This window comes from Mustela nivalis (assembly GCF_964662115.1).
Source record: "Mustela nivalis genome assembly, chromosome: 1".
NCBI classification, from domain to species: Eukaryota; Metazoa; Chordata; class Mammalia; order Carnivora; family Mustelidae; genus Mustela; species Mustela nivalis.
The window spans coordinates 208,243,675-208,261,997 of record NC_139020.1 but is presented as its reverse complement, the minus strand read 5'-3'; the positions used below and the strand labels follow the sequence as shown (position 1 = coordinate 208,261,997).

General features: G+C 53.5%; 1 protein-coding gene across 4 annotated transcripts in view; it reads left to right on the top strand.

The window, feature by feature from the left end:
• Positions 1-18,323, top strand: part of SMARCA4 (SWI/SNF related BAF chromatin remodeling complex subunit ATPase 4) — a 92,171-nt gene that overhangs the window by 16,000 nt on the left and 57,848 nt on the right. For all 4 annotated transcript variants that reach the window (XM_082731196.1, XM_082731195.1, XM_082731194.1 and 1 more), the window contains exons 2-11: positions 2,689-2,938; positions 4,764-4,896; positions 5,952-6,356; positions 6,699-6,797; positions 8,142-8,400; positions 10,676-10,802; positions 11,341-11,514; positions 12,919-13,092; positions 14,268-14,435; positions 14,541-14,591. In XM_082731196.1, the coding sequence (XP_082587322.1) occupies positions 2,717-2,938; positions 4,764-4,896; positions 5,952-6,356; positions 6,699-6,797; positions 8,142-8,400; positions 10,676-10,802; positions 11,341-11,514; positions 12,919-13,092; positions 14,268-14,435; positions 14,541-14,591 (1,812 nt within the window). In that variant the 5' untranslated portion in view covers positions 2,689-2,716. The remainder of the gene's footprint in view (positions 1-2,688; positions 2,939-4,763; positions 4,897-5,951; positions 6,357-6,698; positions 6,798-8,141; positions 8,401-10,675; positions 10,803-11,340; positions 11,515-12,918; positions 13,093-14,267; positions 14,436-14,540; positions 14,592-18,323) is intronic.

Below are 18,323 nucleotides of genomic sequence, written 5' to 3'. Positions count from 1 at the left end.
GCCTACCTGGGGCTTACTGGGTTTTGGATTTATGGGGAAGAGCTAGTGAGCAGACACGCATCCTCCAGCACTCCTGTCAGGTTTTTTAAGGTGCAGCATTGAGGCTCCTTGCACTTTGGAGGAGATCCAGGAGGCCCAGAGGACACGGAGTGCTTTCTTGCACGGTCGGGTCTATTGCTAGTCAGGCCGGTGCACCCGTCACTGGTCTGTGCCCTTCCGAGGGGTCTGGTCGTCTCTGCTCTATTATTTAGCCCAGAAACAGAACAGAGAAGTTTGGGCTTTTGATCTATTATCTAGGAAAATATGCCAGCCTTTCAAATTAAAACTCTTGTTCTGATCTTTTTTGAAGATTTTATTTATTTGACAGAGAAAGAAATCATAAGTAGGCAGAGAGGTAGGCAGAGAGAGTGGTGGAAGCTGGCTCCTTGCTGACCAGAGAGCCCAATGCAGGACTTGATCCCGGGACCCTGGGACCATGACCTGAGCCGAAGGCAGTGGCTTAACCCACTGAGCCACCCAGGTACCCCAAACTTTTGTTCTAATTAGGAGAATTAAAAATGTTCTTGTACTTCTTCTTTTTTTTTTTTTAAAGATTTTATTTATTTATTTGACAGAGAGAGATCACAAGTAGGCAGAGAGGCAGGCAGAGAGAGGGGAAGGGAAGCAGGCCACCCCTGCTGAGCAGAGAGCCTGATGCAGGGCTCCATCCCAGGACCCTGAGATCATGACCTGAGCCAAAGGCAGAGGCTTTAACCCACTGAGCCACCCAGGCACCCCAAGAGAGGGGCTTTTATTTTTATTTTTTTAATGTATTTTTAAATAGAAGATTTATTTATTTATTTATTTATTTGACAGACAGAGATCACAAGTAGGCAGAGAGAGTGGAAGGGAAGCAGGCTCCCTGCTGAGCAGAGAGCCGGGTGCTGGGGCTTGATCCCAGGACTCCGGGATCATGACCTGAGCCAAAGGCAGAGACTTTAACCCACTGAGCCACCCAGGCTTCCCGAGAGGGGCTTTTTTTTTTTTTTTTTTTTAAAAAAGATTATTTATTTATTTGACAGAGAGAGAGATCACAAGCAGATGGAGAGGCAGGCAGAGAGAGAGAGAGAGGGAAGTAGGCTGCCTGCTGAGCAGAGAGCTGGATGTGGGACTCGATCCCAGGACCCTGAGATCATGACCTGAGCCGAAGGCAGTGGCTTAACCCACTGAGCCACCCAGGCGCCCCCGAGAGGGGCTTTTAAATAACGCAGTACGTGGCAGAGTGAGGGAACTCAGTGGAGCCACTAGAATCTACCTTTTGAGGACTACTGTGTGATAAAAATGATAAAAAAGATACTCTGTGATAAAAACGGTCCTGCATATAATTCTCTGGAGGAAAGCTTGCCTAGAGTGGGCAATGACTAATGAATAATAAGTAGTACTGTTTAATGTGTGTGTGTGTGTGTGCGCGCGCGCGCGCGCGCGCCTGTGTGCGGAACAATCTAGAAGGGAGGCAGGGAGGTGTATAGGGGTCCCAGCGGCAACATGAGGGCTGTTCTCCCCTCCCTGAGAGGGCCTACCCTGCATGGCTCAGCTCCATCCTTATGGCTCTGGTGGTGTCCCACGTCTCTGAGGAAACCCCCAGCCCCTTCTTTGTACTCCTCACCTCCCCCTGCCCTGCTGGGAAGGGGTAAGGAGAGCAGGGTGGCTTGTTGCTCTCTGCGGGGCTGGTAAGCGCTTCTCCTCCGTGTCTGGTGGGATTTCTGTGTTTTCTGCATTTCAGCACTGCAGATGAATTATTCTGTCCTCACGAAAGAAGTTAGGAAATTGAAAGGAATCATTTTTAAGGCCATATATACATAAGTACACAACAGAAAAAGGGTTACCTGAACATTGAACTCTTACTATAAAAAGCATATGTAAAATTTATTAGCTCATGGCCCTGTGGTGGCAAGGAGAATTTACCATCATCATTAGATTTTTTTTTTTTTTTTGTAGTGTAGTTTTGGATCTCATAGAGGCTTTGGGTTATGGTTCCTGAGTATCAGTTTTTAGTTTTGGGCAGCATTCGGCAGCATTCATTTAACCTCAGACACTTGAATATCGCCGTAGAACTGCTTCAGATATCAGAGTGCTGTTACTTCTGTAATACTTTTCTGTAAGTGAACCTGCATTTCAGACTTCCATTCATTTATTTTAAAGGAAGCTTGGTCTCACTGCCCCAAGGGGAAAACCAGCATCGCTTGCTGGGAATCTTTGTATTTGCTGAACTTCTGGAGGCCCAGTTGGATACTGTTGCTGGCAATGACTTTGAACCTTCGTCTTGCTCTCCCTTGTTGTTATTAGGAAGGTGGTAGGTATTAGGTGTGAAGGGCGTATCACCGCTGCCCTGAGACCTTGTCTTGGTTGTGAGCAGAACAGCAAGGGCAGTGAGACCCCAGGTGGGGCCGGGCCATGGCTGTGGACCTCCACCTCCTGAGTCCTGTCTGTCTCTCAGGGGATTTTGGTCTGAGTTTATATGCCTGATGTATTCTCATTTGTGAGAGGAACGGAGGAGAGAGGTCTGGGTGTTGGGGGTTGCATGTCGAAGGTGTCCGCTCCTTATCAAGTGGGTGCTTCTTGCAATACTGCCTGGGGTCCTCCCTTGCCAGCTCTGACGCCCTGGTGATGGCCGTGACCCCCAGACTGACCAGGACTTCTCTCCATCAGGAGACCACTGTCTGCAGCTCCTGTGAAGATGTCCACTCCGGACCCACCCCTGGGTGGAACTCCGCGGCCAGGCCCTTCCCCGGGCCCGGGCCCCTCCCCTGGAGCCATGTTGGGCCCTAGCCCGGGTCCCTCACCAGGCTCTGCGCACAGCATGATGGGGCCCAGTCCGGGGCCTCCCTCGGCAGGACACCCCATCCCAACCCAGGGACCTGGAGGGTACCCTCAGGACAACATGCACCAGATGCACAAGGTAGGGAGCCTGTGCCCACTGCCCTGACTGACTGGGTCCCTGTGATCGGAGGAGGGACGATGGGCAGTGCATCCGGCCTTCTGCTCCGAGCCGGCCGCCTTCCCACCTGGTGTCTCCGGTACCGTCATCCCACATGGGACATGTGGTCCCACTGCTCCAGAGTTGCCTTTTCTTAAAAAATGAAGATGTCCAAATCCCTGAAAGGTGGCTTATGTCACATGGTTTCCTGCACTCGGGTGGCTCTGCTCACCTGTGCTCTGTGTCCCCACCCTGTCCTGCACTTGGGCGCCACGCACTCACTGTCCCGACGACTTTGGGAATTGATCAGATGATTTTAACCTCTTAACACAAATAGTTTTCCTTTCTTTCTGTGTTCCTGGGTGATCCTCCTATCTGTGTCAGCATCTAAAGGAAAAAGTGCCATGTTCAAGCCTCAGAGACCACAAGAGATCCTCGTGGAAGATGGACATGGTGCGGCCTAGAGGCGAGGGGTCTTTGCTGACCCCTCTAGCCTTGCTCCCGGGGCCGTCCGTGTGTTCATACCCATTCTGCTTAGCTCTCCCCTTGCCCAGCAGGTGTAGGCTATTGTGCCCATTTTACAGACGAGGAAGTGGAGTCTCAAGAGATGGTCAGTTACCGAGTCAGGGGTGGGGCCGCTCTCATCCTTCTTGCCCTCCTTGCCTTCCCCATCCCCACACGTTTCTGTCAACAGTACGTTGTCGCTTCCTTTTTGGGAAGCTGTTGGTGACCTGACCACCTCCCCACCGCCCCCAGCCGCCACCCGGGCCAAATTGAGTCTGGCTTCTCCAGCACAGCCTCTTTCCCTCTCTGCCCCTTTTGTTTCTTCCTCTTGGAATCACTTGCACATACTCCACATGTCTGCCAGATGCCTGGCCTTTGCCCTGCGCCGTGTTAGGAGCCCAGGGGCAGTGGGACACCCCTCGCCTGCAGAGGCGTCAGCTTCCCGAGGATCTCCCCCTCCCTGCAGTTGAAGCTGCTCCTGTGGTCCCCGCCAAGCGCCCTCTCTCGCTTCTCTCATGGCGCACACTGAGCTGTAGCTGACTTTCCTGGGCCCCTCCTTAGACTGAGCTCCCAGGGACCAGGATACTCCTGCCAACCAGGGCCTAGCAGAGTACCCTGGAAGGGTCCTGGACAATGGCCCCTTTACCAGCTATTCCAGTCTGGAAAGTACTGAGTGCTGAGCCTTTGGAAGGAAATTAGGTGTCATTGTTGTGCAGAGGTCCAGTGTGCCTCTTAGGAGGAACAGAGCTATGCCACAGACACTTTCCTCCCAGCTAATGGGCTGGAGGCCAATCTCCGATCAGTGAGGACATGAGCGTACTGTAATCATACCTGCAGGCAGAAATTTCTCTCTCTTCCTCTCATTTACAGTCTCCCAAGGAAGAGGGTTTCTGATCCAAAGATCGGTGGTGACCAGGTCTCCTTGTGACGATTAATTGGGAGCTTGGTGTCCAAGCTAAAAACAGCTCCTCTCCAGGAGCTCATGTCTTTTCTGTGTGGTATTTTGGCCATCCCAAACTGTCTTCCGGTGCCCTGATCCATCTGTCCCTTCACTTCCAGACCTCTAGGCTCCTAGGTGGTCGCCCACTGTCGAGTGACATTGTTTCCTGCATCTGCTTGACACTTCAGTCCGTGCCAGGACCACGGCTTGGACCTAAGCTGCTTGGTCACATCAGTGATTCCGTTAGACACCAGGGCGACCTTGGGTGGACATTTCCACTTGCAGTGAACTCTCAGGCAGCACTTTGCATGCTGTTCCTGTTCCCCCTTGTTGAGCTTGCCTTGTCCTTGTCCCCTCTTGTAGCCAATGGAGTCCATGCATGAGAAGGGCATGTCGGATGACCCCCGCTACAACCAGATGAAGGGAATGGGGATGCGGTCGGGGGCCCACGCTGGGATGGGGCCACCGCCAAGCCCCATGGACCAGCACTCCCAAGGTACTGCTTCGTGACTCTTCTTCCCTTGTGTCTGTTGCCTGCCCCCCCGTCCCAACCCTACCCCAGTGTCCTGAGGTTATTTTCGTAGTCGGTCTCTCAGTCTCTCAGTCTCTCATAGGCAGATTCAGGATAGACCTAGGCAGTCCGGTCTTGTGGGAGACTCTGCCATGGAGGGCTGGGGAGCTTGGGCTTGCCTGGTGCCCGTTTTGGGCTGGCTTGTCTTAGAGCAGCCTCCGAAGAGGGAACCTTGATAGGACGTGTTTATCTGCAGCTGTGGAGTTTAGACAGGGGCTGAACAGGGCAGGCTTCTCAGGCCAGCAGCTCCCATACCATCCAGGAATGTACTAGCAATACGGATTCCTGGGCCCCACTTCAGACGGCTGGGACAGAATCTTGGGGTTGGGGCTCTGCTTTAACAAGCCGTCCCTGTAGTTTTTTTGTACCGGGCACTTGGAGAAGGGAAGAGTAGATGGCTGTAGTCATCGGGGTGGGGAGCTCAGTGCCTCCAAAGGGCTCCACACTGAATAGACTTTAGAGGCGTGGTCTGTCCAAGTTGAGGGGCAGGAGGGCAGGCCTGAGGGAGGCCTGGATCTGTGTAACAGCTCAACATGGACCGTCAGCAGGCAGCTTGCTGAAAGCTGAGCCAAACCAAACCGGTCATGCCGGCCACTGTCCAGGCTGCCAGGGTGTCTCCTCTCTCTGGGTGCTGCTCCTTTGAATCATGGGATTAACGTCATTGGCCGCCCCCTGTCTTGGGATAGGAGCCGGTGTAAGCACAGTTGGAATGTTACCATCTCTGCCTTAGAAATCAGAGGATGTGGGGGTGGGATTATGGACATTGGGGAGGGTATGTGCTTTGGTGAGTGCTGTGAAGTGTGTAAACCTGGTGATTCACAGACCTGTACCCCTGGGGATAAAAATATATGTTTATAAAAAATAAAAAATTAAAAAAAAAAAAGATTCTGCATTGTGACGCAAAAAAAAAAAAAAAAAAAAAAAGGAAATCAGAGGATGTGTGTTGCCAAGTGACCATTTGGATCCGCGTTGCTTCACAGGTTACCCCTCCCCCCTGGGTGGCTCCGAGCATGCCTCCAGTCCGGTTCCAGCCAGTGGCCCGTCCTCAGGCCCACAGATGTCCTCTGGGCCAGGTGGGGCCCCCCTGGATGGTGCTGATCCCCAGGCTTTGGGACAGCAGAACCGGGGCCCGACTCCGTTTAACCAGAACCAGCTGCATCAGCTCCGAGCCCAGATCATGGCGTACAAGATGCTGGCCAGGGGGCAGCCCCTCCCCGACCACCTGCAGATGGCGGTGCAGGGGAAGCGGCCGATGCCCGGGATGCAGCAGCAGATGCCAACACTACCTCCACCCTCTGTGTCCGCGACAGGACCTGGCCCCGGGCCTGGCCCTGGCCCTGGCCCGGGTCCGGGACCAGCACCTCCAAATTACAGCCGGCCTCACGGTAGGGCCCACGCTCCCCTGTGCTCGGGGTTGGGAGGGGGACGCAGAATGAACTGACCGGGATGTGGGCGGCGATGTCCACAGACCTGGGCTCTCCTGCCCTCGGCATCCCCCCGGAGCCCGCATGGCGTTGGCAGCGCTCAGGGTGCTCGGGCGGCAGGGCTACCTCCATGCTCTGTGTTGCCTCTCCCGCTGCCTCCCCGGCCCCCACCCCCACCCCTTATTTGCGCCGAGGGGCTTGTTGCTGGCTGTGTCCCCTGGAGCCAGGCCTGCCTGTGGGGGTGGGAGCAGGCGTAAACACGGGATGCCTTCCATCATCTTATTTGTTTCTCCTGATGTGTAGGTATGGGAGGACCCAACATGCCCCCCCCAGGACCCTCAGGAGTGCCCCCTGGGATGCCAGGTCAGCCCCCCGGAGGGCCTCCCAAGCCTTGGCCTGAAGGTAAGCCACCTCTGTCTTGGTGACATGCCTCTTCCCTGGCTCTCATCACGGCCTTGTGCCCTGTAGCCCCTGAGAGGGGCCTGTTGAGAGAGAGGCTACCAAGGACAAGTCCTCGCTTTTTCTGCCTTCTTTGGGTCTTTTTTTTTTCCTTTAAAATTTTACTTATTTGGGGTGCCTGGGTCGCTCAGTGGGTTAAGCCTCTGCCTTCGGCTCAGGTCATGACCTCAGGGTCCTGGGATTGAGCCCTGCATCGCACCCTCTGCTCAGCAGAGAGCCTGCTTTCTCCTCTCTCTGTCTCTGCCTGCTTCTCTGCCTACTTGTGATCTCTCTCTCTGTCAAATAAATAAATCTTTGGAAAAAAAAAAGATTTTATTTATTTGACAGAGAGAGATAAAGTGAGAGAGGGAACACACGGGAGTGGCAGAGGGAGACCAGGCTCCCCACCGAGCAGGGAGCCCGATGCAGGGCTCTATCCCAGGACCCTGGGATCATGACCTGAGCTGAAGGCAGATGTTTAACGACTGAGCCCCCCAGGCGCCCCTGCCTTCTTTGGGTCTTATCTGTCCCTGGTCAGTTCCCAGAGGCTCAGGTTTGGTTCCACTGCATGATTCCTACCCCACCTTGTCCTGTGGGTCGTGGTAATCCTGGGGTCTCCTCACTAAGGAGAGGAGGAGCCTAGTGACCGAGTCCACCGGACGCCTCCAGTAAGAGGCTGTGGCGAGGTGCTGCCGCAGCCACAGACCCCATCCTTCAGAGCCCAGAGGCCATGTCTGACCCCCTTCCCTCCTGAGAACGCCTCCCCCCCGCCCCCTGTGCTGTGAGAGGCAGGGAGAGTGACAGGGTGGCCCAGGGTTCCGTTTGTGCTGACTGGGTGCAGCCTCCGTGTTCTGTGTAAGATGCCGTCATCAGGAGGTGTTGGAGGGTCATCTCTGTGGGGAAGAGGTATGGACAGAATGGCCTCATTCCTTGTCCGCTTGGAGCCTAAGGTTTAGTGATGGGGCCTGCAGAGCTCATGGCTTAAGTAGGACTCCTTGGGCACCGGATGAAAGTCTGGAAACTGCTGTTCCCGCGAGGCCGCCCATAGCAGGACCGAACCTGGGAGCAGCGCTTAGGCAGGCGGGGCTTCGGGGAGGGGAACGTCTCCTGAGATCTGGAGGGGGCAGGAGGGAGGAGGACCCCCGAGGGACCCCTGAGTGAGATGCTGCTTGGGCCTTATCAGGTTTGGGGATGAGTTTGTCCCCAAGGCCATAAGCGCCCAGAGGGCTTTTCGTTTACCTCCGGAATCGAGCCGGAATTCAAAGCTGTGCCTCTCCCGCCTGCCTCCTCTCCCCCCACCCCTGCCAGGACCCATGGCGAATGCTGCTGCCCCCACGAGCACACCTCAGAAGCTGATCCCCCCGCAGCCAACGGGCCGCCCCTCACCTGCGCCCCCAGCCGTCCCACCCGCTGCCTCCCCGGTGATGCCGCCCCAGACGCAGTCGCCGGGGCAGCCTGCCCAGCCTGCCCCCATGGTCCCGTTGCACCAGAAGCAGAGCCGCATTACCCCCATCCAGAAGCCGCGGGGCCTGGACCCTGTGGAGATCCTGCAGGAGCGGGAGTACAGGTAAGGGCGCTGCTGCCTGGGGGCTCTTGGGCTTGCTGCCCCTCGCCTCAGTCAGTCCCTGTGTACGTCGGTTTGACTCAGTTCCAAAGGCCGGTGGGGTATGAGATGGGAAGTCTTTCACCACTTGCCTAGTTCTCTCTGTTGCTGTGTATCCTTCCAGAGAAGTCCTGTGCGTGTACAGGCAGGCAGGTGCCTGTGCTCAGGATGGGCGCGCGGTAGATCTTCCCCTATCTGTACCACATGAGCTTTTCTCCTTGTGGGATGCGCCGTATTCTGGCGGTGGCTTTACCAGAATTGATTTAACCCGGACCCTGTGATGGAAGGGATGTGATGTTGTTTCTAGTTTTTTCCCCCTCATCTTTTGTTAAAACAATGTTACAATCAACACACTTGCGTCTCTCTCTTTTCCCATGTGTGCCCATGTGTCCGAGTAATTCCCTGAAAGTGCCACAGCTTGGGTACAGGGGACCCAAGCAGGGAACGTTCCTAGATTCTGCAAAACTGCCCTGCAGAGAGGTCGTACAAAGAGGTGTTGAAGGCAAGTGCCTTCTTCTCCTCGCTCACTTTCCGCTCTTCAGCTCTCTGTGACCTGGCCGAGCCTTGTGGCGGGCGGTCACAAACGTCACTAGTTGCCGGCTGCTTTGCCAAGGCCTTCTGGGTGCCCGGCGCAGGGGGAGAGAGCGGGTGTGCGGGGCCATGCGGCTGGGGCACCTCAGGTTCACCCCCGAACACCTTGCCCTCTGCTGTTTCCCCATTGCGTTGACAGCTTGTTCAGGACTGGCCTCCCTTGGTAAACGTAAACCGCCTGCGGGAGGGGCTCTGCTTGTTGGCCATAATCCCCAGACGCACCAGTAAATCTTGGCCTAATGACGGGCTCCAGAGGGCTCCACCAGAGGTGCTCTGGAGCTCCAGCCCCTGGACCCAGGTGCCTCCCCTCCAGTTCCATGTAGGTAGCTTAAACGTGGCCTTTCCAGATACATCCTTGCATCCGCCACGTTTCCCTCCCGTTTCTGCACCTGCCTGCAGCTCATTGGGCCAGACCCTGCCTCCCCTTCACTGTTGCTCACCCTCCCCCATCCCGTGTCCTCATCTTAGCTCCCCACCCCCATCCTGGGAACTGGTGGCCTTTTCCACGCTGTGGACCCCACCACCTGGTCTGCATCTCCTTGCTGGCTTCCCTGTTCTCCCCTTTGTTTGTGCAGTCTGTTTTCCACACAGCAGTTTGCAGTTTCTTTTTATAATTAACTTCCATTAGACCTGTTCCCCAGGTTCACCCCTGCCACTGGTGTCCCCAAGCCCATCCAATAAGCACCTTTTTGTTTAGCTTCTGCCCAAGGCTCTGTCCTTGCCTACACCCCTGTCCCTCTTTTTTTTTTTTTAAGATTTTATTTATTTGACAGAGAGAGATCACAGGTAGGAAGAGAGGCAGGCAGAGAGAGAGAGGAGGAAGCAGGCTCCCTGCCGAGCAGAGAGCCCGATGTGGGACTCGATCCCAGGACCCTGAGATCATGACCCGAGCCGAAGGCAGCGGCTTAACCCACTGAGCCACCCAGGCGCCCCCCCCCCCCCCCCCGGTCCCTCTTTTTCTGTGGAATAAGTGAGACTCATTTCTACCCCCGGCCCTTTACATAAGCTGCACATGACTCCTTGGCTAATTGAGGCCTTATTGCTGAGGTCACCTGCTTATAGAGGCCTTGCCTAATCCCCTCACTTCTAGCCCCTTTCTCAGAGTATTTGGTACTCTCTGCAATTAGTGTAGATATTTAATTTTTTAATTCCTTTATGGGCTGTCTTGCTGGTAAGCCTGAGAGCTCTACGAGAATAAGTCTTGTTTAGTCTTATTTAGTGCTAAGGCCTAATGTCTGGATCAGTCCCTGGCACACAGCAGGAGTTTCATAAATATGGGTGAAACACTGAGAAGGGGGATTACCTCATTTGAACTGTAGACCAAGCCTGGAGCGGTTGCTCTGTGGGGTGGTCCCTGCGTTGGGGTGGAGACGCTGGTCCGCCTGACCCCCAGCTGGCTCTCGCTGCTGGAATGTCACAAAGCAGCTGTGCCCTGTCAGGGTCGGGTCTGCTGGGCCTGCCCCGCTCTTCCCGAGTTCTGGGTTTTGACTGGCTTCCTTTTCTGAGCCATTGCCCATCTTGTGACCAGGACCTGCCCTCCTCGAGGGATGGATTCTCCTGAGGCCCCACCTTTAAAGGGAACGGGTGGGCTCCCACGAATACACAAGAGCTCTCCTCACCTCTCCTTCCTTCTGTCTTTGCCACCCAGGCTGCAGGCTCGAATCGCACACCGAATTCAGGAACTTGAAAACCTTCCCGGGTCCCTGGCCGGGGATTTGCGAACCAAAGCGACCATTGAGCTCAAGGCCCTCAGGCTGCTGAACTTCCAGAGGCAGGTGGGCGCAGGCGCAGGCCCGTCGCTTGAGGGAAAGAGCCTCTTCTGCCAGCTTTGGTGCTTCCATTCAAAGAGCTGCTTGCCAGGCGGTTCTTAAATGGGCCTTGATCATTAAAAGCAGCAGTGGCCTCACACCCCCTTTGGCTGGCTGTCCCCCTCTCCTGTCCACGTCCTGCTCGGTGGTGGGACGTTAGCCGCTCTCAGGATGCATAGCTGTGGGTCCTTCCTAAAGCAGTAGTTGCCGGCAGGAAACAGAGACTTAAGTGGGTCTGTTTCTGGGGGCGCTCTACCTTTGAATGACCCGTAAGGAATATCTTGCATGTGGTTGATGAGGGGCAGCACTGGAGACCTGAAGGTTTGAGAGAACCTTCTGGATGTCCTGAAGCAGTCATCTTCTGAGCTTTGCACTGTCTTTGGGCACCCACCAGAAGGCATTTAGAACGGCTCCTTCTGGAAGGAGCCACATGTGTCTAGCTTGAGATAATGTAAAAATGTGTGGATTTGACAATGTCGTGCGCATCGTTTCTTCCTTCCTCAAGCTACGACAGGAAGTGGTGGTGTGCATGAGGAGGGACACGGCCCTCGAGACGGCCCTCAACGCCAAGGCCTACAAGCGCAGCAAGCGGCAGTCCCTGCGTGAGGCCCGCATCACTGAGAAGCTGGAGAAGCAGCAGAAGATCGAGCAGGAGCGCAAGCGCCGGCAGAAGCACCAGGTGCGTCCCCGCCCTGCCGCGAGGCTCGGCCTGTGTGTCAGGGCTGCCGGGGCTCTACTGCCGCCAGGTCTTGTCTGTGTCTGAGCATGCTGTCTGTCTGTCTTTACTATTCATCACAACCGTATTCTGGTCTGTGTCTGAGCATGATGTCTGTCTGTCTTTACTGTTCATCACAACCGTATTCTGGGCACCAAGAATACGTTAGTGGGTAAAACCGCATGGTAGCGGGTAGACAGGCCATAGTCACATGTGCCGTGTTTGGGAGGTGATGAGGGTGTGAAGACACGTGAAGCGGGGGAGGGGAGGGCGGAGGGGCCGCTGGCACAGCACGGTTCGGGGAGTTCTCTGAGAAGGCAGAACCTGAGGGAGGGAGCCACACACATATGTGGGCCAGGAGCCTTGCAGATTGAGGGGAACGTGCATCGGCCCTGGGGCTGGAATGTGCCATGTGTTGTGTGACCAGCAGGGATCCCAGTGTGGCTCGAGTGGAGTGAGCAAGGGAGAGAGTGCGGGAGGACAGAGAGGGGGAGGGGACGCAGAGGGTCTGGGCTGAGGAGACCACTTGGGCCTTTACTCTAAGTGAGGTGGGAGCCATGGAGGGTCCCAAGCAGACAAGGGTGTGATCTGACTTAGCTTCTACTCGATCTGTCGGGAAGACCCCATCTCTGCTGGAGTAGGACGTGGGACGATTTGGTTTGTTTGCTCACTGACTTTTTCTAAAGCTCTGCTGTGGTCGCTGTCTGGTACAGGTGTAGTTTAGAATTTAAAAAGTCAATACTCGGCATTAACTACTGTTAACGTTTTGTTGTATCCTTCAGGTAGATTTTCTGTCCGCACAGAGTATTCAGAAGTTAAATAACCTCCTTTAAACAAACATATACACACGTGGACTTGTTTTTAAGTATTGTGGAAGCATGATTTTTAATGTCTACATTGTATTCCTTCTCTGCCTTGGTATCTGCTAATTTATGGAACCATTTCCCTGTTGGGGCACATGTAGCCTGTTCTCAGCCTTGCAGTGTTAGAAATAATACCAGAAGAGGCCTTCTTGACCTTGAATTTTTTTTGGCCAATGTCTGCTGTTTTCCTTAAAGGGACTTCCTGGCAGTGGAATGACTTGTTTGGAGGGTGAGGGTGTTTTGAAGTGTGTGTTCAGTGCCAGTTTGGGAAAGGCGGATGGCCCTGCCTGTGACCCACGAGGGAGGGCCCCTCTGCCCTCAGTTCCCCGCGCGAGGCTTTCCTTACACAGGGATCGCCGAACCTCAGGGGCAGACAGTCATTGTACCGTTTCGATTACGTCCTCTGGGTTTTAAACAAGCTGCCTTTAAAGTTGTGTCTCCTTTTCAGCAACGTTACAATGACCCGGGGAATAGCCAGTCCTCTCTTCTGTGTCTGTCCCTGCAGGAGTACCTCAACAGCATTCTGCAGCATGCCAAGGATTTCAAAGAATATCACAGATCGGTCACAGGCAAAATCCAGAAGCTTACGAAGGCAGTGGCCACCTACCACGCCAACACAGAGAGGGAACAGAAGAAGGAAAACGAAAGAATTGAGAAAGAGAGAATGCGGAGACTCATGGTAAATTCTGCCTTCGTGACATCGTGTCCCTCATGTCCCTTTGTGGCTGCTTTGGGTGTGGCAGGCACCAGGGATGGATTGCCTGGTATTATTCCCAGGCCGACTGCTGCTCAGAGTCAGAGGTGGGACAGAGAGAAAGAAAGGGCGTGGGTTCGGGAGTCCAGAAGACCTGGCCTGTTCATTCTGTCAGTGTTTGTGAGACCTTAGGCTGGTTAGTTGGCTGCTCTGTGATCTCTCCAGAAAGGGGAGAGGCACACGCTGTAGGTTGGGAGAGTGACTGATGATGTGATCGCTGGCCTGTCCCTCCGCCCATTGTGTTTGGCTGTTTGGGATGATTCAGGTGGATGCTGACAGGCACTGCTGTGTACACGCAGCCCTAGCATTAAGGAGAAGCCTGCAGGCCCTACCCTCCCGGCCGCTCCTGCTGGCCCTAGAGAGATGGAGGCCCAGGCTGAACAAACGAGTGTTTTGGGTGGCGTGAAGTACCCCAAAGAGAAGGAAGCCGGATCAGGGAGTAGGGGTTGATGGGGTGTTATGGGAGGGGTGGGCGTGACTCCCTTAATGAAGTGCCTCCCAGGGATAGAGGAACCAAGGGCAGACCCCTGAGGCGGCGGAAAGCCAGGTGCGAGGCACAGCAGAAGGCCCCTAGAAGAGCGTGGTGAGGGCACAAGCTGAGGTCAGAGTCCCTAAGGCAGTCAGGGGGCCTTGTAGACCACAAGAAAGGCTTTAGATTTACTTTTGTGTATGATGGGAGCCACAGGAGGCTCTAAGCTGGGGTGACACCTGATTGATTATTAGAAAGCCAGGAGGGGCTTGCTTCATGGGTCCGTGAGAGTATCTGGCCTGTATTTGGGGGGCTGTTTGTGGACAGAGGGGCTAGGACTTGCTGTTGGCCTTTTCAAATGGCTTCTGGCAAAAGCATATCTGTCCAGCAGGCCCCCTCAGGGTCTTCCCTGGGTACGGGTTGAGGAGATGCTGAAGGGGGAGTCGATAGCCCTGTGAAGGTGTACGTACAGCACGGGTCTGGTGTCAGCTGAGCATTCCTTTGGGGAGGGTCTGGTTGCTGGTTAATGACAGCCCTCAGTGGGCTTCTTGGCTTTGGATTACCTGCCCTGGGCCCTAAGGGACGAGCGCATGTCTCTTGCGAACACCACCATAACCTCACCCTTCTGCAGGCGGAAGATGAGGAGGGCTACCGCAAGCTCATCGACCAGAAGAAGGACAAGCGCTTGGCCTACCTCTTGCAGCAGACAGACGAGTACGTGGCTAACCTCACGGAGCTGGTGCGGCAGCACAAGGCTGCCCAGGTCGCCAAGGAGAAAAAGAAGAAAAAGAAAAAGAAGGTGCGCTGGGCCCGGCCGTGCGCCTGCCCCTGGGTGGGACTGGAGCAGCCGGCTTGGCACGTGTGCCTCGGCCTCCCTGGTGACCGTGTCTCTCTTCATTTGCAGAAGGCAGAAAATGCAGAAGGACAGACGCCTGCTATTGGACCTGATGGCGAGGTAAGGGATCAGGAGTTTCTTTTCATGGAAATGCCAGCCCAGTCCTGGGAGCTTAGGTCTGTCGCATCCTTTATATTTTTTTTTTCTTTTGCAATCACCAGAGCTATCTATGATGAATGTGTCCCCTGCCACATCGCACCCCCTCCTCAGTCCCACTCCCCAGGAAGGTACATTGTCAGCTCCCGGTGTGTTTCCTTCGGACTTCTTTTGTTGTCCGTCCCGTTATTTTGTTAGTTTCACTCTGACATAATTAAAGGACAGAACTCCAGCATCTTCCTCAGCTGGGTTCCGTTTTCCCAAACATTTTTTCCTAAACCGTTGGGAGAGTCACGTGCAGACATGACGAACCCTTACCTCCGTATATTTCAGTGCGTTTCCTAGAAACAAGCTCCTTCTTTTCCGTGACTATACAATGATCAACAAACAGAAACAAGCATGCCTGCAGTGACACCATGATCTCATCCGCAGTGCTTGTTAAGGCTTAGTCAGCTGTCCCTCTGGTGGCCTTCACAGCAAGTCTGTGGCCACGCGTTGCCTTCAGTGGCGATCCTTCTAGTCCTTTGATCCTGAACAGCTCGTCACTTCGTCTCAGCCTTTTCTGACCTTGGCATTTCTGAAGAGCACAAGCCAAGTATTTCTCACAGGGGCCTTTCACTTGGGTTTGACTTGCCCTTTCCTTGTGGTTAGATTCCAGTTATGTGTTACTGGCAAGAAGACACCAGTGACACTCTGTTCTTCTCCGTGCGTCACAGCGGGAGTCCTAGCGTGGATGGCTTCGGTCACTGGCGATGTTGACCAGGATCCCTTGGTGTCAGCCGAAGCATCTGTGATGAAAAGTTACTATTTTTTCCTTTTGTAATTATTAAGTACCTTGTGGAGCGATGCTTAAGACTCTTTAAACAAATTTTACTTCCTCTTTCTTCCACTCGCTCGTTTTTTCATCTGCTTAATTGGTCTTTGCCTGTATCAGTTTTTGCCATGATCGTTACAGAATGGTGATGCCCCCTCTCTTCACCCTGACCCTCCCCTTCCCTCCCCCATGATATCGTCTGCATTTTTTAGATGACTTTCTATAGGAAGGAAGAGTTTTTTCTCTTCTTTCCTGTTTGGCCCATGGTACACAGTTTGCCAGCCCTGGTACCAACTTACAGGATTCTCATTGAATTTAATCCTTTACCATCATTATTTTGATGTTCAAAATAGCCCAGTCTGGGCCAGTAAGAGCCCCTTCTAGTTGGCCCATGTGTCCCTTGAGAGCTGCCTTACTTCCTTGCACACCGAATGGCCCAAGCTCATCTTCTCCTTTCGGCACCAATATTTAGAAACCAACATCTCTCTCTCTCTTGTTCTTTATCTCCAAGGAAGTTAAGTAAGTAAGTAAGCCAAGTTCTATACCCAGAGTGGGGCTTGAACTCTTGACCCCAAGATCGAGAGTCGCATGGTCTACTCACTGAGCCAGCGAGATGGCCAAGATACTTTGTTAGATGCGATTGTTGATACAGGGCGTCATTGCTTCTAGGCCCTCCTGGCAGTCAGGTCTTGGGAGCAGGTATACGGTCGCAGGCATCTGTGCGTTGCTAGTCTGTATGTTCAAAACCTTGCAGTCACGTAGCTATCTCTGCATCTAACCTAATACTGTAGGGCTATTTCGGTTCTCTCTTTCCTTATAATAGCCCAAAACTTCGTTCCCATTAGCCATGGTATATTTCTTTATTTGCCTAATCCTGGAAAATATATTCTGGGAAATACATTCAGAGTTGTTAACTCATACTCCTGTGCAAAAGAGGCCTCCTGGCTAGAGTTTATTTGGTGTCTGGAGTTACTCAGCCTGAAATTAAAGTGCTCCAGATATTACATTTAAACGACACTTGGATTAGTTCTCACCTGTGCCCTCATTGGTGCGGTTTCCCCTTTCCTTGTTGGTTTTATTTATTTACTCATCATTTGTATATGTGTTTTTTTTTTAAAGATTTTATTTATTTATTTGACAGAGAGAGATCACAAGTAAGCAGAGAGGCAGGCAGAGAGAGAGAGAGAGGAGGAAGCAGGTTCCCTGCTGAGCAGAGAGCCCGATGCGGGACTCCATCCCAGAACCCTGAGATCATGACCTGAGCCGAAGGCAGTGGCTTAACCCACTGAGCCACCCAGGCACCCTGTATATGTATTTTAATAAAAATTTTTTAAAGGTTTTATTTATGTATTTGACAGAGATCACAAGTAGGCAGAAAGGGTGGGGGGGACAGGCAGAAAACAGGCTCCCCACTGAGCAGAGAGCCTAATACGGGGCTAGGTTCCAGGACCCTGGGAGCATGACCTGAGCTGAAGGCAGAGGCTTAACCCACTGAGCCACCCAGGCGCCCTATTTTAATAAATCTGTTAAAAGATTTTATTTATTTGAGGGACGCCTTGGTGGCTCAGTGGGTTAAGCAGCTGCCTTCGGCTCAGGTCATGATCCCAGCGTCCTGGGATCGAGTCCCTCATCGGGCTCCTTGCTCAGCAGGAAGCCTGCTTCTCCCTCTCCCTCTGCCTGCCATTCTGTCTGCCTGTGCTCGCTCTCTCCCCCTCTCTCTCTGATAAATAAATAAAATCTTAAAAAAAAAATAAATAAAAGATTTTATTTATTTGAGATAGTGAGAGATAGAGCCCAAGCTGGGGTGTAGAGGGAGAGGGAGAAGGAAGCCCCCCACTGAGCTGGGAGCCTGAGGTGGGACTCGATCCCAGGACTCTGGGATCATGACCTGAGCCGAAGGCCAACCTTAACCGACTTGAGCCACCCAGGCACCCCTTTCATGTCTGTATTTAATATGTGAAACTTTACTCGTCTGGTTCTCAAAGTCCGCACCGTACAAAGTGGCGCACTCGGAGCGGGCTTGCTGCCTCCACTCACTGCTTTTTCCCTACCACATCCCGACCAGCCTCCTGAAAGCCACTGTTCTCCCTCAGTACACTCATTTGGAGGGAAGCTGTCTAGAAGGGGGAGGTGTAAATAAGTAATGTTTCCTTTCCCGCCTCCCCTGCCCCCTCCTCACTCCCACCTTCCAGAGGAAAACTGTGAGTAACCGTTGTGGAAAGCCATGGTTGCTCTGGGGCCTTTTCTGTGCATGTGCCACCAGATGGTTTTCTTTTTCCAGCCTCTCATTGTGTCTCTGACATCTTCCCACGTTAGCTCACATACCTTATTCTTTCAGTGCCACCGAAACGTAGTATTTCTTGCAGAAAATATTTAAACAGTATGATAAAAAGCAAAAGTCCCCACGGCACCTGCTTTCCTGAGAGCAAGCGTGCGGGCTGAACTTGCATCCAGGAATCGTTTGGCCTACATTCTTTCGGTTTGTTTTAAGGCCATTTGGGGTGATCTAGACATAGCTAGACTGCACTCAGCAGGATCTCTTGGGCCACTTTCCAATTCAAGCCATTAATTCTGTTCTAATTTCGTAGTATGGACGTGTTGGCATCTCACTTGGCAGGCAGACGGGTAGTCATTTAGGTTGCTTTGCATTTGCAGCCACAGTGATGATCCTACACTTCTGGCCTCTGATGCGCCGCCGCGCGCCCCTCCCTTCCCGGAGCCGCTTGCCCTGGTTCCCTTCCTCCCGTTGCACACGTTGTTGTCACGAACCTCCCTGGACATGACGTTTCCGTGCTCTCTCCCAGTCAGCGTGGCCTGCCGTAACACAGCACCATGGCTGGGCTGGCTTCAGTGCCAAGAAAACAGTATGTTCTCCCAGCTCT